This window comes from Aphelocoma coerulescens, chromosome 7, assembly GCF_041296385.1.
Source record: "Aphelocoma coerulescens isolate FSJ_1873_10779 chromosome 7, UR_Acoe_1.0, whole genome shotgun sequence".
NCBI classification, from domain to species: Eukaryota; Metazoa; Chordata; class Aves; order Passeriformes; family Corvidae; genus Aphelocoma; species Aphelocoma coerulescens.
Genome location: NC_091021.1, coordinates 25,092,397 through 25,106,125, shown reverse-complemented (window position 1 = coordinate 25,106,125; position 13,729 = coordinate 25,092,397). Strand labels below are relative to the sequence as shown.

The 13,729-nt window shown below is 45.9% G+C and overlaps 1 protein-coding gene across 3 annotated transcripts in view; it reads left to right on the top strand.

Moving 5' to 3' along the window:
- Positions 1-6,398: 6,398 nt before the first annotated feature.
- The window catches only part of SMARCAL1 (SNF2 related chromatin remodeling annealing helicase 1), a 37,706-nt gene continuing 30,375 nt past the window's right edge, over positions 6,399-13,729 (top strand). Inside the window, exons 1-5 of one of the 3 annotated variants that reach the window (XM_069020956.1) lie at positions 6,399-6,467; positions 7,294-8,254; positions 8,959-9,009; positions 11,614-11,874; positions 13,062-13,112. In XM_069020956.1, coding sequence (XP_068877057.1) covers positions 7,384-8,254; positions 8,959-9,009; positions 11,614-11,874; positions 13,062-13,112 — 1,234 coding nt within the window. In that variant the 5' untranslated portion in view covers positions 6,399-6,467; positions 7,294-7,383. Of the gene's footprint in view, positions 6,538-7,293; positions 8,255-8,958; positions 9,010-11,613; positions 11,875-13,061; positions 13,113-13,729 lie in introns of all 3 variants that reach the window. The other 2 variants (XM_069020955.1, XM_069020957.1) reach the window with 2 other exon arrangements.

The window sequence follows — 13,729 nt, the reverse complement described above, 5'->3', positions numbered from 1 at the left end:
GTGGAATAATTGCTATCCCATGGAGCCCAGTGGAAGTCACTGAGACAAGCTGGTAGCAAAATACTGCAGCTGACAGCAAGTGTTTTCTAGATCAGGCTGCTATACAAAATATAATAAACAAATCACCTTGTGACTTCCCCCTTCTGTAGCAGATGAGACTCCCAACACAAAGGAAAATCTTCTCTGTTCAAGGAGCAGGCTTAACAATCTTAAGCACATACTTCAAGTTGAGCATGTGCTTAAGAGTGCTGTTTGTCAAGGCTAGATTCTGGCTCACTTTCCAAGAACTGCACTCACAGAGGTTTCTAAGATCAGAGCAACCTTCCTGCATCATTGGTTGAGTGAAGACTGGGGTAGAAGAGTTCTCTGCTGAGTCCACATTCCTAACTTAAGCAGTGGTCTTACGTTGCTCCCATCTAAGTCACAGCAGATGATGGCAAACAATTTTATCAGAACCCACTGTAAGCTCAGGGCTTTCAGGAAAGTCTTGAGCATGCCACAGGTCTGGGTTTGTCTCTTGGAAGACCCTTTGGTATCAGACCTTGCACCCCACAGAACTCCAGAGGTGCTTTGCCAGCTCCTTTTGGTCTGGCGTGTGCTTTGAGATCCTTCAAGGAAAGATGCTGCTCCTGTGAAAGGGCAAAGGACCATTAATATTACATTGGTGTAACACCACACCACTGACCTCTGATTCTACTGCTTAAAGGGTATCTCCATATCTCTGGGTCCCTCATGCTCCAGGAGGAGAAATGGCAGAGAACTGTGGCTAGCTTTAACAAATAGGATCTCAAAACTTGGCTTCACATAAATACTAAGGCCATAGGATTAACTGCTTATTCTGATCTTGAAAACCAGGCCAATAATTTAAGCCCCAGAATAGAACTAGGAATGCAACTTTGGTTTGTTTAACCTCATTTCCTAAAGAAATAAAGCTTATGCAGTTGAATTGTCTCAGTGTGCACACAAGCCTTTCCTTCTAACTTTGGACCCTTCTACCAGTTCAACTGTGTTTCACAAAGACAAAGTTCTGTTGAGCATCTGAACAAAAAATCCCAACCAGTTGTGTAGAGCAAAGGGGTGTGCTCTGCCCTGATCTTAAGCAAAAGATACTGGAGAGTCCACATTCCCAGTGCCCTCACCCCAGTTGGATCACAGCTCACATTGTGTTAAATGCTGGCAACACAGGAGCTTTGGAAACACTGTTTGAATCTCAATGTAAGATGTGGGGTTTTTTTCTCTTATAAATCTTTGTTCTGGGTGACAGTGAGCTGCCCCCCACACCTGGGCTGCATCACACAAAATATCACGAGTACACTCAGCTTTGCAGCAGCTCTGTGAGCGAGGCAGTGGCCTGGCAGCGAAGCGGGGGCCATGTGCTGTGCAGACCATTGCTCTGGACTGGAACTGTGGAGAGGAACCCAGCCAAGAAGGACAGAAGGCAGAAAAGAGACCCTGCAATCTGTTGGAGGGGTTGTACTATAAACAAGAGCAGGAAGGCTTCAGCATGCCAGGGAAGAACAAGCTGTGTAGATAAAAGAGGCTGCTTCAAAAGAATGGAGGGTGACTAATTTTTCTTGCACTGGGTGTCCAAAAAGCCAAAAAGAAGTGGTCTTCACTGAGCTGGCAGTCAGAGGAGGGGAGCAACCTTCTCATGCTAGAAAAACTCACAGAAAAGCCTCTGCAGATGCTCTTTTATCAGAGTTTCAAGGACAGCAGGACTCAGCAAATTCTAAATTTTGTCTTTGGTCCTACAAAGATGCTCAGGGAAAGGGCCTGAGCTGTCAAACAGGCCAGCAGGCCATGGTTCTTGATGTGCCTCAATGGCAGAGAGAAAGTAGAGGGGATTAACTGTTGACTAAGAAAAGAAATCCAGGGAATGGTAGGGGATGCAGGATCAGCATCTCCCCAAACCCAAGCACACCCTGGCTCCAAGCCCAGGGCTTGGGTTCCCCATTAGGCAGCTTAGACCTCCTTGTGGATCTCAAACCAGAGCAGAGGAAGCACAACCGCACAGCCTACACAGGACAGGTCCTGTAATATGTATTCAGGTCAAACCCTAGCAGCCCAAAAGAAAGGTTTCTCCAACTAGAAGAAGCTCTGACAGACAAAAGCCTTTCTCTGACTCTCCTGCACCACAACCTTCTCTTAAAAGCTGACCTGTATGTCCCTAGTCCAACCACTGGACTGGTCTTAGCCGAATAGGAACTGATAAGGCTCATGAACATGGGATTAATTTATTTTAGAAGGTGCAACTAGAAGTTCTCCACAGCTGGTCAAAGACTGGTGCATTTGGGCACTGGTTATGGTGTGTCTGAGCTCGGTGTGGGCTACCAAAACGCTCCCAGAAGCTGGGGCATCTCAGGACCCTTAGCCTGGGCTGATTTCCAGTTCTCTGTTGGATACACACAGCAGCCCTGCATGCAATTCAGCCCCAGCAGAGAGTGCAGGCTGGCCACACACCCAGGAGGAAGGAAGCCAGCTCTGTTCATGTGGACAACCACCAAGGTGTGTTGGCAAGGTGGTGAAATGGGACAAATATAATCAATATGACAGTAGTAGGACCTCTAAAGAGCAGTTCAAGACCCCTCAAAGGATAATCCATGAGATTCCAGAATGGCTCTGGAGTTTTGGGTGACTCATAATTCAATATTAGCTGCTGCTCATATAAGATGTACAACACAGGCAGCTCTGCCTTATTTGGACCAAGCAGTCATCCAGCCCAGTCCATGACAGGCTACTTAGAGCATGATCCAAATGATGGAAAGATCCTGGTAAGAACAGCACTGAGAACCCCATTTTCTTAATTTTTTTCACTGATGGGAGCATTTCTTCAGAAGGGGGTGAACCATTTCCTCTGCAGCAGAGCTGGGGTGTGCTGTCCCTCCCAGTCCTCCCAGGATATTCACTCTGCATCTCTGCCCCCTGACCCAGTATGTGGAGGGTGAGTCCAAGCCACTGCTGGAAGCATGTTGTGACTGAAAGGACACCTGGGGTGCACCAGCAAACTGCTTGCAAGCAGCCTCTCGTTTTGTAGGTCTGTTCTCTGCATGGCCGGGCTGTTCCTTGTGTCTTGCTGAACTTGTGCCATATGGAGCAAATGCTTCAATGTCTGTCTGTGTCTGCCTGACTGTGCAACTCAAGATCTCCCTGCAAACAATGCTCTGCTCTCAACATTTTTGTCAGCTGGGGACAGTCCCTGGATGGGGTTTTTCTCTGCTCTTCCCAAGTTGTTTTATTTTTTCCCCCACAAGATCTCCCAAAGCATAAGGAGCCATTGCCAGACACCTGGAACTGGATAGCTGCTGGCAGGGAGAAGGTGTCTGGAAACAGTTGGGGGGCTATGCTCTGCATGTTCCCTCTCTCTCTTGTCCATATGTGACACTGGGATCTGGTTTAGCTCTGGGCAGTAAAAAGTGCAACAAGAAAGAGAGAAAAAAGGTCTCTCATCTGCTTCTTTCTTTCTTTGTCTGCTGTGTAGCCACCTGGAGACTGCTGGCATGAAAGGGACGAAAGGGCAAAGGCAGAAGATCTGGACAGAGACCATGGGGCTGTGCATCCTTTCCTAGCAAACCCACTCTGCAGTGAGAGGACCTGGAACATGCAAAAAGGTTTGATTTTTTTGCTTGAGAGAAGCTGGGACAAAACCCCGGACCCAGACGTCTCCTTAGCTTGTGGTTTTCTTTAAAAGTGGTGTGTCTGCAAGTGCCTGTGTGCATGTGGTGCGCTCACGTCTGTGTGTGATTCCCAGGTGAGGAACAGCACTCCCAGGGTTGTGGTGTGTGTTGAGTTGCACCTCGCTCTTCCTGCCTGCCTTGTCTTTCTTGGGCTGACAAGCTGCTGACTAATGGCAGTCACTGCGGCTTAATCAGGAAGCAATTTAATGATAACCTTTTCTAATTAACCAGCAGAGAGAAGAATGAATAAACTGTGAAACAGCCAGCTGGCTTCAGTGTCCCGAGCCAAAGGGCCAGTCAGGTGGGAGACAATTGTATCTGGGGACAGGGATGGCAGCTCTGGGCCTGCCACTGGGCAGGGTAGTAAAATTCTGAGATGGGAGGGGGTTATGGTGCTCCCCAGGGCAGTTACTCCTCAATTACTGCTCTGGTCACACACATGGTAAACATGACTGTTCAGGAAGGACATCTCGATGTGTATAACCAAGCCCCATGTAAAACTAAAACCCTGGGAGGCCCTTTTATTTTAACTGATGCAAATATGAGTAATCACCTTATTTTGAAGATGTTCACAAAATCATAAACCAGCCCAGACTGGAAAGCACCTCAAAAGACCATCCAGCCCTTTGTGGGAAAGGGAGCCTAGATGAGGTTTTATCTATCACCCTGTCCAATCGGATCTTAAAAGCCTTCAGTGATGGAGACCCCATTATGTCCCTGGGGAGGTTGTTTCAATGATTGATTGTTATCAATGTAAAAAATTTCTTTCTCATATCAAGATGAAACCTCTTCCAGTGTAATTTGTTGAACAGCATGGGACCCAGCGTTGTTCCCTGAAGGACAGCACTTGTGACAGGCTGCCAGCCTGCATAAAACCCATTGATTGCTGCCTTCTGCTGTGGCCTGAGAGCCAATTTCCTACCCATCTCACAGATCCCCCCTCCAGTCTATCTGGTCAACTCCTCCAGGAGGAGGCTATGGGAAACATGGTCAAATATTTTGCTGAAGTCGAGGTTAACAACCTCCACTACTCTCCCCATGTAGATAAAAAATGTCATTTTGCTGCAGAAGGTGATCAGGTTAATCTGCCATGATTTGCCTCCAGTAAATCTGTGCTGGCTTTCCCAATCACCTGCTTCATTTGCTTTGTGATAGTTTCTTGGAAGACTGTATGACTGTACTCCAGGGCCTGGAGTAATACTAATGGGCCCATAGTTTCCTGTGTCCTCTTTTGTAGTCTGCTTGTAGAAAGCCCCGACATCTGTCCTCTTCCAGCCTCCAGGCACACCCCCTCATCTGTCTGGTCACTAGTAGTGTCCCCAGGGATCAGTGCTGGGCCCAGTCCTGTTTACTGTCAATCTGGATGAGAGGATCAAGTCTACCATTAGCAAATTTGTGGACAACACCAAGTTGGGTTGGATTGTCGCTCTGCAGAGGAACCTGGACAGGCTGGATGAATGGGCTGAGACCAGGGAATGAGATTCAACATGACCAAGTGCCAGGCCCTGCACTTCAGCCACAACAACCCCAGGCAGCACTACAGGATGGGGGCAGAGTGGCTGGGAAGTGGCCCAGTGGAAAAGGACCTGGAGGTGCTGGTTGGCAGCAGCTGAACGTGAGCCAGTGTGTGCCCATGTGGCCAAGAAGGCCAGTGGCATCCTGGCCTGGATCACCAGCAGCGTGTCCAGCAGGACCAGGGCAGTGATTGTCCCCCTGTACTCAGCACTGGTGAGGGCACATCTTGAGTGCTGTGTCCATTTCTGGGCCCCTCAACTCAGGAAGGTCATTGAGGTGTTGGAGTGAGTCCAGAGAAGGGCAACGGAGCTGGGGAAGGGTCTGGAGCACAAGTCCTGTGAGGAGCAGCTGAGGGAGCTGGGGGTGTTCAGCCTGGAGAAAAGGAGGCTCAGGGGAGACCTTATCGCTCTCTACAAGTATATGAAGGGAGATTGTAGCTAGTGGAGGTAGGGCTCTTCTTCCAGGCAACCAAGAACAAGATGAGAGGACACAGCCTCAAGCTGCACCAGGGGAAGTTTAGGTGGGACATCAGGAGGAAATTCTTCACAGAAAGGATGATTAGACATTGGAATGGGCTGTCCAGGGAGGTGGTGGAGTCACTGTCCCTGGAGGCACTTAAGGAAAGACTGGACGTGGCACTCAGTGCCATGGTGTGGTTGACAGGGTGGTGTTTGGTCATAGGTTAGATTTGATGATCTCAGAGGTCTTTTCCAGCCTAATGGATTCTGTGGTTCTGTAATCTCCACCAATATTCAAAAATGACAGAGAACAGCCTTGCACCAATGCCAGCTCCTGCTCTTAACCCCCGGGGGCAGACTCCTTCCTCACTGCTGACAAGCACTGTCACCCTTTCACAAACATCAGCTCCACTGTTTACTCCCCGCTCAGTCACCATTGAGGAACCACACACATTGGCGTGCCAGACCCACACACCAGGCGCAGCCAGCGAGGGTGTCCGCCCCGGCCGTACAGCGCTGGGTGCTGGCTAGGGCCAGGCTTCAGCCCGGAGCCGACAGCAGAGTCCCGGCACCGCGTACGGGGCCTGAGCGGGTGGCGGGGGCTCCCCCGTATCGCGGCTCCCTCCACAGGACGCCGCGGCCCCAGCGCCCCCGAGATGGCGCTGCGACCGGAAGACTACACTTCCCAGCGCCCCGCGCGCCCCGCTCTTATCTCCCGGCGTGCTACGCACTCCCGGCCGCTCCGTGCCTCCAGGCGGTGGCGCAGGGCGTGCTGGGAGCTGTAGTTCCTCGACGGCGTTCCGGACCGTGCCTGCCGGCGGTGAGCGGGCGGCGGAGCCCCCGGGGCGGGCGAGGAACAGGGTCTGATCTCTGGGACCCCGGGGTGGCAGGTGGTCACTGGCGGAGGGGGTAGGGGGGCCCGAGGGACAAGGGTGGGCCGGGACCTCCGTGAAGTTTGGGACAGGAGTCTGTCCGGCACATGGGAGAGGAGGGGGCAGGGGGTGAGGCTCACCGCTCGCAGGGAGGTGAGGAACGGAGGGGCGGGCAGCCCCCAGGACATGGGGCAGCGAGCGGATGGAGCGAGGCGGGCTCCTGGGAGATGTGATGGGAGCCAGGTCCTCGCTTCTCCCTGAAGATGTGTGACCTGCGAGTGGAGCTTTCTCAGGAGGAGCTGGCTGTGCCCTGTGCGGTTCAGCATGTATCTGCCACGCTCTGTGAGATACCCAGGAGCCGAAGGTGAAGAGGGAAGATGGGCATCGTCCCATCTTTGCTAATAGGTACCCGAAGTAGGTAGGATACACTTCCACCAAAGACTGTGCAGAGATGTATTGCTGTGCCTTTGCAGGGCTGGCTCTGCAGTGCAGGGTGTCCCCATGCTTTGCTGTTTTATTAGGTCTGCTGGGATTTGCGGAGAAGAGTATTCAGAACTGCAGTGGAATAGTTTTCTCCTTTTTCCATATGTTTTATCTATGCAGGACTGGCATGCGAGGCCTCATCAACGTCTGTCACCATCTACTTGCTGATAATGGCTCAGCATTGGTGTGACAGCTTTGCTGTACAACTAGATTTGTGTAGGATCACTTACAGTAATACTCAATCACTTAAAATGCTAAGTTATCGATACAATTTTTTTTTTTTTTTTGTAGACTGGCCTTCCTTCCTGTAAAGGACCAGGTGCCTCTGTGATTAATTCCCAATGTAGTTTTGGTACAGTTTTATTGTTGAAATTGTTGAAGATGTCATCAGGCCTTACAGAGGAGCAAAAGAGAAGGATTGAAGAGAATCGCCGGCTAGCTTTGGCTAGGAGAGCAGAGAGGCTGGCAGCCCAGAGAGCTGGGCACGTGGGCATCGCTGCACCTCCGCAGAAAGAACAGAGCCTGGGCAATCCGGGAAACTCGAGGGAAGAAAATAATCATGTCAGGGTCACCAGCCAGCACCGACAGAATACAAACACTCCTGTGGAGCAGAAGAGCTGTCTCCAGAAAGGCTGTAACCATTACACAGCAAACCAACAGATGGCTGGCTCACACAGAGAGCAGCAAAAGAGTTGTTCAGAGGACTCAGAACAAGCAAGTGGCCTTAAGCAGTTCCCTGCAACGATCTCAAATTCTCTGAATTATTCCCATAAACATTACTTGGAAGCTGGTAGTCAGGAACATGGACAACACACTTCAATTAATCTTGGAACATTCCAGCAGCCCAAATGCTACCCAGCTTTCAAAAACCCCACAGGACCACCTCATCCAAGATTAATTGATAACAGGCACCCTGATGGTAGTAAAGATTTACAAACTCAGAACAAATCTGCCATTAAATATGTTTCACCACCAAGCAGCACTGCCCTGAGTGATTCAGAAATGCTGGTAAACACAAACAGACTGACAGAAAGTGCAGGGGGAGGTTTTGTCTCTCAGGCCGTGGGTAGGATGCAGAAGCTGACCAGCTCTGCTGGTTTGGGCTCTTCCTTTGAAGCTGCCTCTCACAAGAAAGCAAATAATGTTACAAAAGGAAAATGTGTGAAATACGGGGAAGACCGATTCCAGGTCGAAATAGGGTATAATGCTGAACTTATTGCTGTGTTTAAGAAGGTACCAAGCAAAGCCTATGGTAAGAATTGTTTGTTTGCTGTTATCGCTCTTTTACATTGGATTCAAGTTCTGGCATCTGCTGCTATTGTAGTCTCTACTTGCTCTTACCAGTGTTCCTATTGCTGGGGTGGAATAGATGGTATTAATGGAGGATTAAAGAAGTAAATACAGATTAAATTGGATAGAAATTCTGGACATAAATAGCTTGAGCTTGGATTTAGAAGAGAAGTCAGAAGCCTTGCTTTATGAACAGTGCTCTGAGAAGTTTAGTGGCAGCAGCTGGTCAGAGTCTTTTGGAAATGAAGGAAGCAAAGTTATTCATAAATTGGGATGTGAAAATGGGTTACTTCAGCTATCGTTCAGAGTTATGAGCTGATTCTGTTTACTGGGTTACAGAGAACAGTGGAATCTCCCCCTTTTGTCTTGCTTCTGATCTTTTACCCCTACCTTTATTTGTTGTATTTTATTTTTGCTTTCCCTCATGTGTTGCTGGTCCCTGTGAATGGCTGTTGCATTCTTCTTGTCTTAGTACTGATATTCCCCACGGCTTTTTTTTTGGTGTCATGTAGCTGTAAACTTGGTCATAACTGTTTTTCAGATGTGTGGCAAAAAGTTTGCACGAGTAGACTGAATACTTTTACCTCTCATGAACATTTCACACCAGCACTTTTTTCCTGCCCCAAATGATTCATATTCTGCCCTATTACTCTTGCCCTACTTTAGATCCTGCTATGAAAAAATGGAATTTCAGCATGGAAGATTACAGCAGTCTCTGTAAGTAAATGTTGAATGACAAAAAAACAGTGGAATCTTGACACCTCCTCCTTCCCCTGCTTTCCATAGTTATTGTTTAGTTTTGATAGTGTCTTGAGTAATAAAAGCAATGCTACTCAAAGATAATGCCCATCTTTTAGGCATCTAGCTCATAACATTTCTCTGATACTTTTAGTTGATTAGGAATAATTTAATTTTTTATGTAATCTAAATACGAAACACAGGTTACACTTTCTCTGCCATTGAATTTTTCAGCAACCAACAAGATCATAGGAAAATTATCTGCTGTTCTGGTACTTGTTTTGAATTTGTTTTGAAAACTAAGTGTGTTGCTGTGGCTAATGCTTAATTTCTGGGTCCATTCATATATTTTATTTTTAAGTAGCTCTTACTTAAACACTTTTATTGTTAATTTTGTCTGTCAGAAAAGGATGAAGGGTAATTCTCCAGGGTTTTGAGTGAGACTGAAAATTGATTTGCCTTTTTTTTGGTATAACAAGGGTGGGTTTATCTTTTTTCTTTTTTCCTCTCCTGTCATTTTGTTTTGGAAAGATTGAGAAATTATAGCGGCAAACACTTCAGGTAAGCTTTTCAAAAGCACACTGTATTGAAGTGAGTGATAAATCACTATTGATTTGAGTGGGAACAGAATTAGGCTTGTGTTGAGCACTTTAAAAAACCACACTTGAGTGCTGGTATTTTAGCTTCCCATGTGGGTTGCCACACATTTATAATTTAAATGCTGTTGGCTTGCTTGAAGTGTATCAAGTACAGATGAGAGCAGAGTTTCTGTACCAAGGAGCTTGCAAATGAAGAGAATGGTTTTTGGAAATCAGGCATTTTTCTTTAAAGCTATCAAATATATGAGTACTCTGTGGAAAGTTCCTGTTTACAAGTGAAGACAATATGTGACCAACATTAGCCAGTGAAATTGGGGCAAAATAGCCTAAGAAAAGGGAACTGACTTAAAAGGGCCTTGAACGTATAAAAGTGAAAGTATAAAACAATTATTTTAAAAGTTCCCACTTGTAATTTAGTTCTTCTGAATAATGTGGTCCTGTATCACCATTTTTTTCTTTGTACTATTAATTAAACATGCAGTCAAGCTTAGAAATAAATGTTGAAATGAAGGAGTAAAATATGCTTTTTTTCCCCCTAATTTCTTTCAGTATTAGTCGTAGAGGTGAAATCTAACTACACAATGCTAAACCAGTAACATCTAAAATCTTTTGCTTGGTTCCTTGGGAGGAGAACGTCTAAACTGGTGGTTTCCTATTCCTCTAATGTAAAAATTATTTTCAGTGGGTGCTCTTAAACTTTTATTTGGAGTAGAAATCTCAAATGGTTGGATTTATTCAGGAAGTCACTTATTTTAAAATAAGGTTGGATGAAATCCAGATGGTTTATTTATTAATTGATTAGGAAGAAATTGTCTGAATTTCTTTCTCCATTTTCACATCTTGACCACTGAACTTAAAGCTTGTACGTTTTTGTTGCGTATCAGTTTTCTGGACTACTTAAAAAGAAGCAGAGTGGATCACGATGTGCAGCTCATGCTCAAAGGACTAGATTCACCTGGATTTATTCTAAACAGCTCCCAGAGAGGGGAAGTTGCCTCTCCACAAGTACTTGGAGAAAGAGTGTGCTTAATGGTCCCCTGCTTTTGAGTCTAATGGACTCTGGAGATGTTCATGAATCTTTGTGTTACTGTAGTATCTGTGAGGTGGAGGCTTGGGGGCAAACTTCACTACTTTGGTGCTGTAAAAAATACAAGAAATAGTATTCCCATTCCTTAACCATCAGAGTTCAGTTGTAGTAGTAAAGACAACACATGGGTATAGACTGGCAGAGAAACACAGGGATAAGTGGCATGTTTATTGCTGTGGATAGCTGTGTTCTCAGGCTGACATCTGTAAAATGCTGTGTCCCTCCTCTCTCCATGCCCTGGCATTGTGACTGAGGTGATTGCTGGTGATGGGTAAGACAGGAGTGCAGATGGCTGGGCGGAAGCGCAAGTCTAACTGTAAGACATGGAATAAAGGGTAATGAACTTAAATTGTAACAAAAGAGATTTAGGAATTTGGACTAGATTCCTTCCTACAGCATTGTGAGTACACAGCATTCCTCCTAGATGGTCATCTATCAGACATTGACACGAGGCAGGAGGCAGATATTTTTAAATCTTTCTCCTTTGCTGTGTACAGAAGCACCTTCCCATTCTTTTCAGACACATGCTATTGATCACCATGCCCCATCCCTGTGATTTTCTGAGTGAAAGCACTGTATGGCTGTGTGCAATTTACTGCTAAATGTACTTCTGCAGATTGCTTGCCCTGGCCTAGGGAGCCACATTTTAGGATTGCTGACAGAGAGGGAGCTTAGTGCAATCACAGTGCTGGTCTGGTCCTTGTTCACTTACTGTCACGTGTTCCCTTTGCCCCTGCTGTATTCTCTGTGGAAAATCCCACCAACCTGCTCCTTCAGGCCATTGCTCTCTTTATTCTTTGTCCCTGTGAATGAAAGCAGGGAATCATCATTCCTTTTAAACTTGTGTGTGTTCTTTGTTATTAATTCTTTTCCATATCTCTATGCTTTTCTCTGTAGTGAAAGCAGCAAATCAACTTTCATCAGTAATTCTGGCACCACTGGAAGGAGAAAATGCAGTTGGCTTGGCATCAGGCTCTCATTCTGTTGGCAGTGGGGTTGATGTGAAATCCCTCTTGAAGATGTGTAAGAACTGGAAGAAACCCTCAGCCCTTGTCAAAGGGAAGTGTGTTCTTATCTCTCGCTCGCGATTTGAGGTCGATATTGGGTATTCTGCAGAAGTGATTGGAGTGTTCAAACAGATGGATTCCAGAAATTATGGTGAGTCTCCTGCTGTGTCTGTTTTCTAATAATGACCTTGTTGGGACTGCTCTTGCTTCAGAGAAGAGAGGCTGTGAGAGTACATCCCTCTGAAAGAGCAGAAGAGAATGTGCTTTGGTGAAGATTTTAAAAGACCTTGTAGTTCTAGTTTAGTGTTGTATCTATGTCCAGCACTTTATCCCATGGCAGAACATGCCCTCTTCTGGGCCTGTTAGCCAAGGTGATATTTCAGATCTCAGCACGAACACACTTACTATTGAGGTGGGATGTGCTGATAATTTGCCAGCAGTATGGAGACCATGCAAAGTTCTTGTCTTTATTATCAAATGCAGCTGGACATTCTCTTACTTCTGCTTTACTGTGGTGTATAGTGGCTGCAACTGTCTGGGCAGATTTAATTTACCAGGAGTTTTACCAATTTTTTCAAGGCAAGTGTAATTGTAGAGCACTTTTTATGTTGGCATTCAGGTTTCAATGGTAAATATAATTTCTTTTCCACTTGTAATTTGGGAAATGAGACCCAGAGTGGTGAGATGACATGCACGGTGTCACAGAAGGTCAGTGACAGCATAAGGAAGAAATTCTGGAGCTCTAGTTCTTTGGGCAGGGCCCCACCTGGCTCACTGTGTCTTCACCTGATTGAATTCAGTCTTCTTTCCCTGGATGTTGTACACAGGTGCTACCCAAGGATAAACCTGCCAGATAGGTCTGGCATTGCTGTTACATTTTGGATATTGATGAATTGGTGAATTTCCTCCTGTACTCTCCTGAGTTTTGACTCTGGGGTACAGAGGCACAACTGAAAGTGATTGTTTTACTGACTGAAGTAAAGAGTTTGTTGGTTCACAAACAGAAACCTTTGCAACACTTTCTTCATCCTTTCTTGCAGTGAAGAGAAAGTGGTTGCCAAAATCCTTGAGCAGGTGGGTTCATTAGAAGGGCTGATCTTGGCTTGCTCTGGTGATACCACCATTTCTAGATGTGTGGTCATACTTTCAAATCTCCAAACTGCTTAATGTGACAGCAAACAGAGGAGAATTGATTTTAATCAAGGTAACAGTTCTTTTAAAATGGTTCTCAAATGCAGAGGATATAGGTGGATAGACATGTTTATGCAGAGAATAGGACAGAGAATTCAGTCTTTTTTTAGAAGAGACTTTTGACAGTGTTTGTTGTAACTATTGCAGATATGAATACCAGAAAGTGGAATTTCCTGCTGGAGGATTACCCCAAACTAAGTGAGTAGCTGTGTTTCTCCAGTGAGGGAGATTGTGTGTGTGGGGGGGGGAAATGAATTCTAAGTTCATTTCTTCTTTATTTTCACTCTGGAAAGACAAGCTGCTAACAAACCATCAGGCCAGTGTTTTCCTGTTTTGTCAAACATTTACACTGTTTGCCAAGACTCAAAACTTTATTAATGTGTTACTCATGACAGTGCTTTAGGGGCCCATTGGGAGGGCAACTTTAGATTTTGACAGATTCTGTGCTGAATTTCTGTACCATTTCTTAGAGCATGGGTGTATTTACTATCACAAAGCTATTTTTATTGCATATAATCTAAAGCATTGTTACTTGAACTGTGGAGTTGCAGGAGAATGGATTCCTATCTTCCCACTTAGCAAATCTGAAGAGGTGGACATGGTGGCTGCCAAGCCTACCTGTCCTTACAGAAATTTGTTTTAGCTGTGTTCCCTTCAGTGCCAGCCCACTTTGCCCCCTTATGTGTGAATATAAATTCATAAACTGTCACAGCAAGCTTAGAAAAAAAAAATATATATATATATCAGGTAGTTTTGCTTCTAATTCCTTAAGCAGTGTGCATGACATTGTGCTAGTTCATTTCACACATTTCAGC